The sequence below is a fragment of the Hoplias malabaricus genome, chromosome 7 (assembly GCF_029633855.1).
Source record: "Hoplias malabaricus isolate fHopMal1 chromosome 7, fHopMal1.hap1, whole genome shotgun sequence".
Lineage (NCBI taxonomy): Eukaryota > Metazoa > Chordata > Actinopteri > Characiformes > Erythrinidae > Hoplias > Hoplias malabaricus.
The window spans coordinates 47,043,122-47,050,621 of NC_089806.1; the positions used below are offsets into that span (position 1 = coordinate 47,043,122).

The following is a 7,500-nucleotide window of genomic DNA, read 5'->3' on the forward strand; positions in this document are numbered from 1 at the left end:
AAATCCAAGGGTGTCCTGAGGCTTTTGACTCACCCTGTAGTGTTTGTTTTGCTGTAGTTTGCATTTTGTATGAAATGAGTCAATAAATAAACGACATGTTTTTAAATGAAGTTTTTACTGTCGCTAGGAACTCGGTTAACCATCAGCGAGCACTGGGCTGGATCACATTGTAGTCCTGAATCGCCTCTGGTGTGGACTGTGTGTGTGTCTCAGGGGAAATCAGTGTGTAACGGCAGATGAAACAGCCTCAGTTTAAACTCACGGCTAATTGCTGCTGTTGCCTCACTTCAGTGGCCTGATCACACACCTTCCTCGTGGGACATGTGTACGTGAGTGTGTGTGTGTGTGTGTGTGTATGTGTGTGTGTGTGTGAGAGAGAGAGAGAGATATAGAGAGTGTTGAAGACAGGGAAAGAGAGAAAGAGTAATAATCTTGTATTATTTCTCTTAGCCGCAGGTAATCGCTGTTTATCTGTGGGTTTAAAGTATAAACACGATGTGCACTTTGCCTCGTTAATGCCGTTGCTCCCTCCCAGTGTGTCTCACTCGCTGCAGAGCAACATAGAACCGGCCTCCTTCAGCGCTGCACACACACACCAGACTCTTCTGTTTCTTAATGAAACGTCTGTGACCTGCTTTGGTCCAAACCCCACGAGCCCCACAGCAGTGTTCTCCCCCTGTGTAAACAGCCCCTGTTCAGAACGCCCGCTTTCAGCACCTGTTCCTTTAAATGATAATGAGCCGCTCGCTGTTCACCCCGACCCCGAGCGCACAGCAGTGAGGAGCGAGGAGCAGAAGCTCTGGTTTTTAGCCGTTTTCACTCTGTTCTCTTTCTTCTCCGTTTTTACTCAGTGCTCTTATTTCTCCGCGCTCGTTGTGTCTGTTTCGCTGAGTTTAACCTCGTCTTTGCGCTCTCACATAAACACGGGTCCAGCGCTGTGATTGGACAGACTCAGACGAGGGGGCGGGGCCATTCTAAAGTCTCTGCACTTGACGTCAGAAGCGGAGCAGAATCAGAACGACTCATTTTATCCCGTGTTTTCTGACTCAGGCAGCGCACAGAGAACTGACTGGGGTCTTGTTTCACAGTGTATGGGTTGGTGGGAGCTGATTAAAGTAGCGATCTGTGTTCTTGAGTAGGCTAAGTGTTCGTACTCACATATTTAGCCGAGCCGAGGTAGAAGAGGAGGTTGTCAGCTGCGAGGGTCTTCACGTTGAGGATGATGTGGTTGTAGCGTCCCTTCTTAATGTCTGGACGATAGACACGGATACAATCTCCTCCAGAAGACACAGACACTTTGATCTAGGCCATAAACAAAAGGTTTATACTGTCACTGTCAACAACATCAATTTACAACTTCAAAACCATTGTGATGCTCCACTGAGCTGAAATAGGGAGAATAGAGCCCCTGCTGCTGCTACACAGGGCTCAGCACTGCAGAAACTGCACTATGTAACTTGTGTAGGAGGGTAGTCATCACTCACAGAGTTGGCCTGTTTTCTGGCCTGACTGATGAGCTCCTTGATCTGGGAGATGTTCTTGCGCAGATTGTCCTGGAGCTGCTGGATGGGCTTGAGTTTATCCAGGAGACGGTTTGCTTCATCCTCCAGATTCTTCACTTTGGCCCCCGCTGCATGAACTACACGTGGAGAAACACAGGGGGGCGTTATCGTACATTTACCCCCAGCAGGAAACGTGTAGAGAGATACATGAGCAGGACAGTATACAGGCCAGCCAAAACATTAAGACCACTTTAATACAATGATCACCCCATAAGGGGTTAAATACAGTCTTAGTCAAACACCCACTTAATCAAAATATATAAACACCCCATAGGCAAATATCCCCATAGACAAATATCCCAAGTATATAAACACCCCATAGAAAAATACCCCAAATATATAAACACCCCATAGTCAAATACCCCAAATATATAAAAACACCCATAAACAAATACCCCAAATATAAACACCCCATCGACAAATACCCCAAATATATTAACACCACCATAGTCAAATGCCCCAAATATATGAACATCCCCATATACAAATACCCCCAATATAAACACCCCCATAGACAAATACCTCAAATATATAAACACCCCATAGACAAATACCCCAAATATAAAAACCTCCATTCACTAATGATCCAAATATAAACACTCCTCATATACCTCATATCTAAACACCCAGCCAAATATCCAAAATATGAATACCCTAATAGCCAAATACCCCAAGTATAAACACCCCATAGACAAATACCCCAAATATATTAACACCACCATAGTCAAATGCCCCAAATATATGAACATCCCCATATACAAATACCCCAATATAAACACCCCCATAGACAAATACCTCAAATATATAAACACCCCATAGACAAATACCCCAAATATAAAAACCTCCATTCACAAATGATCCAAATATAAACACTCCTCATATACCTCATATCTAAACACCCAGCCAAATATCCAAAATATGAATACCCTATTAGCCAAATACCCCAAATATAAACATCCCATAGTCAAACACCCCATATTTTAATACCCCCATAGCCACATACCTAAAATATAAACACCTCATAGTCACAAAACCCAAATATAAATACCTCTATAGTGAAATACCCCAAATATAAACACTCAATAACCACACACCATATATCAATTTATTTATAGCCAAGGACCCCAATAACCAAAAACCTAAAGCCAAAAATTCCAATTAAAATTGCCCTCTATAGCCAAACTGTAGCTAGGTTATTTTCCATTAGGTATGGTACAGTAAAGGTGGTTTTAATGTTTTGGCCCATGGTTATAACTCCAGGAGAATGGGAGTGGGTTGGACAGAGGAGAAAAGGAAGTGTTACACAGGAAATCTGGATGGATTTAATCAGTGAGGTGTTACTGGAAGATGACAGAAATATGTCTCGCTAGCGATTAGCATAATCTCAGCTAAAGCCCACATTAGGCTAACGAGCTTAGCAATGCTTTAGAAAGAAAAGAGAGGGAGAAAGAGAGAGCAAGAGACGGCCAATCTGCTCGTTTCCATTCTCCCCACTCTCTTTCTCTCTCTCACTGTCTCTCTGGATGGAGGGATGAGCATGCGTCTGTGAGGATGGAGCGTAGCATGCCGAAGCGTCAGAGAGCCACAGGTCTGTAAGCGTAAATAAAGGGAGGGAGATACATACTGATTGCTGTTGAAAATAAAAAAAATGTGGGGAGAGAAAAGAAAATAAAAAGAATCATTGAGGCATTTATTAAATCAAACAGGCTTCAAAGAGAGAGAGAGAGACCAAGAGAAATATTACATCACAAAATCACAGTTTTTATAGGTGGGTTTAATTGAGTAAAAGTATCAGCTAAAAAAAATCAGTACATACTGCTGCAGTGATAAAAAGAAACACCCTAACCACATATCTCAAATATAACCCGCCCCCCCACCCCCTTAGCCAAATACCCCAAATATAAATACTCCCTATAGCTAAATACCCCAAATATAAACGCCACCATAGCCAAAAACCCCAAATATAAAATCTACCATAGGCAAATACCCCAAATATAAACACCCCCATAGCCAAATACCCCATATATAAATACTACCTATAGTTAAATACCCCAAATATAAATGCCACCATAGCCAAAAACCCCAAATATAAATTCTACCATAGCCAAATACCCCAAATATAAACACCCCCATAGCCAAATAACCCAAATATAAATACTCCCTATAGCTAAATACTCCAAATATAAACGCCACCATAACCAAAAACCCCAAATACAAATTCTACCATAGCTAAATACCCCAAATATAAATGCCACCATAGCCAAAACCCCCCAAATATAAACACCCCCATAGCCAAATACCCCAAATATAAATACTTCCTATAGCTAAATACCCCACATATAAACGCCACCATAACCAAAAACCCCATAGCCAAATACCCCAAATATAAACGCCACCATAGCCAAATACCCTAAATATATATTCTACCATAGCTAAATACCCCAAATATAAATTCTACCATAGCTAAATACCCCAAATATAAACGCCACCATAGCCAAAAACCTTAAATATAAATTCTACCATAGCCAAATACCCCAAATATAAATATTCCCTATAGCTAAATACCCCAAATATAAATGCCACCATAGCCAATAACCCCAAATATAAATACTCCCTATAGCTAAATACCCCAAATATAAACGCCACCATAACCAAATACCCCAAATAGAAATACTCCCTATAGCTAAATACCCCAAATATAAACACCACCATAGCCAAATACCCCAAATAGAAATACTCCCTATAGCCAAATACCCCAAATATAAACACCACCATAGCCAAATACCCCAAATAGAAATACTCCCCCTAGCTAAATACCCCAAATATAAACACCACCATAGCCAAATATCCCAAATATAAATATTCCCTATAGCTAAACACCCCAAATATAAACACCACCATAGCTTACCCCCCCCAAAATACTCCCTATAGCTAAATACCCCAAATATAAATGCCACCATAGCCAAAACCCCCAAATATAAATACTTCCTATAGCTAAATACCCCCAATATAAACACCACCATAGCCAAATACCTCAAATATAAATATTCCCAATAGCCAAATACCCCAAATATAAATAGAAGTGCAGTGGAATGTTCTCAGAACATCAAACGTGTACCAGCACAGTAACGAAGTGTGGACAACTCTGTTCTCCCCTTTCTGGATCGTTCTGGACTATACTTATAAGCTAGAGCTAAAACTAAAGCCATTACACTGACAGAACAAATAGAGCTCAGGGGAGTTCTGTCACGGGGAAACACTAATCTCCCAGCACCCCCCACCACCACACACCCCAAAACCCTCAGAATTAGAAGAACACAGAAACTCTGATTCTGGGGCCCCATCCTCGTACTCTTCTGGACCTTTTTGAAAAGTGAGATTTTCCTCCCTCTGTTTCTGAAAATATCCCAGCTGAATATGAAAACTATTGAATTACCATTCCAGTGTAGTTTATGACTTACAGTACACTTACAGTGTAGTTTATGACTGATGTAGTTCACTGTAGAGGGAGTGAGGAGCAGTGTGTGTACATCGTAGTTTATGACTGATGTAGTTCACTGTAGAGGGAGCGAGGAGCTGTGTGTGTACAGTGTAGTTTGTGACTGATGTAGTTCACTGTAGAGGGAGCGAGGAGCTGTGTGTGTACAGTGTAGTTTATGACTGATGTAGTTCACTGTAGAGGGAGCGAGGAGCTGTGTGTGTACAGTGTAGTTTATGACTGATGTAGTTCACTGTAGAGGGAGAGAGGAGCTGTGTGTATACAGTGTAGTTTGTGACTGATATAGTTCACTGTAGAGGGAGTGAGGAGCTGTGTGTGTACAGTGTAGTTTATGACTGATGTAGTTCACTGTAGAGGGAGCGAGGAGCTGTGTGTGTACAATGTAGTTTGTGACTGATGTAGTTCACTGTAGAGGGAGCGAGGAGCTGTGTGTGTACAGTGTAGTTTATGACTGATGTAGTTCACTGTAGAGGGAGCGAGGAGCTGTGTGTGTACAGTGTAGTTTATTACTGATGTAGTTCACTGTAGAGGGAGTGAGGAGCTGTGTGTGTACAGTGTAATTTGTGATTGATGTAGTTCACTGTAGAGGGAGCGAGGAGCTGTGTGTGTACAGTGTAGTTTATGACTGATGTAGTTCACTGTAGAGGGAGCGAGGAGCTGTGTGTGTACAATGTAGTTTGTGACTGATGTAGTTCACTGTAGAGGGAGCGAGGAGCTGTGTGTGTACAGTGTAGTTTATGACTGATGTAGTTCACTGTAGAGGGAGAGAGGAGCTGTGTGTGTACAGTGTAGTTTGTGACTGATGTAGTTCACTGTAGAGGGAGCGAGGAGCTGTGTGTGTACAGTGTAGTTTATGACTGATGTAGTTCACTGTAGAGGGAGAGAGGAGCTGTGTGTGTAAAGTGTAGTTTGTGACTGATGTAGTTCACTGTAGAGGGAGCGAGGAGCTGTGTGTGTACAGTGTAGTTTATGACTGATGTAGTTCACTGTAGAGGGAGAGAGGAGCTGTGTGTGTACAGTGTAGTTTATGACTGATGTAGTTCACTGTAGAGGGAGTGAGGAGCTGTGTGTGTACAGTGTAGTTTGTGACTGATGTAGTTCACTGTAGAGGGAGCGAGGAGCTGTGTGTGTACAGTATAGTTTATGACTGATGTAGTTCACTGTAGAGGGAGAGAGGAGCTGTGTGTGTACAGTGTAGTTTATGACTGATGTAGTTCACTGTAGAGGGAGAGAGGAGCTGTGTGTGTACAGTGTAGTTTATGACTGATGTAGTTCACTGTAGAGGGAGAGAGGAGCTGTGTGTGTACAGTGTAGTTTATGACTGATGTAGTTCACTGTAGAGGGAGAGAGGAGCTGTGTGTGTACAGTGTAGTTTGTGACTGATGTAGTTCACTGTAGAGGGAGAGAGGAGCTGTGTGTGTACAGTGTAGTTTGTGACTGATGTAGTTCACTGTAGAGGGAGCGAGGAGCTGTGTGTGTACAGTGTAGTTTATGACTGATGTAGTTCACTGTAGAGGGAGAGAGGAGCTGTGTGTGTACAGTGTAGTTTGTGACTGATGTAGTTCACTGTAGAGGTAGTGAGGAGCTGTGTGTGTACAGTGTAGTTTATGACTGATGTAGTTCACTGTAGAGGGAGAGAGGAGCTGTGTGTGTACAGTGTAGTTTGTGACTGATGTAGTTTACTGTAGAGGGAGTGAGGAGCTGTGTGTGTACAGTGTAGTTTGTGACTGATGTAGTTCACTGTAGAGGAAGCGAGGAGCTGTGTGTGTACAGTGTAGTTTATGACTGATGTAGTTCACTGTAGAGGGAGAGAGGAGCTGTGTGTGTACAGTGTAGTTTATGACTGATGTAGTTCACTGTAGAGGGAGCGAGGAGCTGTGTGTGTACAGTGTAGTTTATGACTGATGTAGTTCACTGTAGAGGGAGAGAGGAGCTGTGTGTGTACAGTGTAGTTTATGACTGATGTAGTTCACTGTAGAGGGAGAGAGGAGCTGTGTGTGTACAGTGTAGTTTGTGACTGATGTAGTTCACTGTAGAGGGAGTGAGGAGCTGTGTGTGTACAGTGTAGTTTATGACTGATGTAGTTCACTGTAGAGGGAGAGAGGAGCTGTGTGTGTACAGTGTAGTTTGTGACTGATGTAGTTCACTGTAGAGGGAGTGAGGAGCTGTGTGTGTACAGTGTAGTTTGTGACTGATGTAGTTCACTGTAGAGGGAGTGAGGAGCTGTGTGTGTACAGTGTAGTTTGTGACTGATGTAGTTCACTGTAGAGGGAGCGAGGAGCTGTGTGTGTACAGTGTAGTTTATGACTGATGTAGTTCACTGTAGAGGGAGAGAGGAGCTGTGTGTGTACAGTGTAGTTTGTGACTGATGTAGTTCACTGTAGAGGGAGTGAGGAGCTGTGTGTGTACAGTGTAGTTTGTGACTGATGTAGTTCACTG

At 42.7% G+C, this 7,500-nt stretch overlaps 1 protein-coding gene across 1 annotated transcript in view; it reads right to left on the reverse strand.

Annotated features, from left to right (window-relative positions):
• The window catches only part of lama2 (laminin, alpha 2), a 95,145-nt gene that overhangs the window by 34,178 nt on the left and 53,467 nt on the right, over positions 1 to 7,500 (reverse strand). Inside the window, 2 exon segments of the mRNA XM_066677948.1 lie at positions 1,159 to 1,302; positions 1,485 to 1,639. Coding sequence (XP_066534045.1) covers positions 1,159 to 1,302; positions 1,485 to 1,639 — 299 coding nt within the window.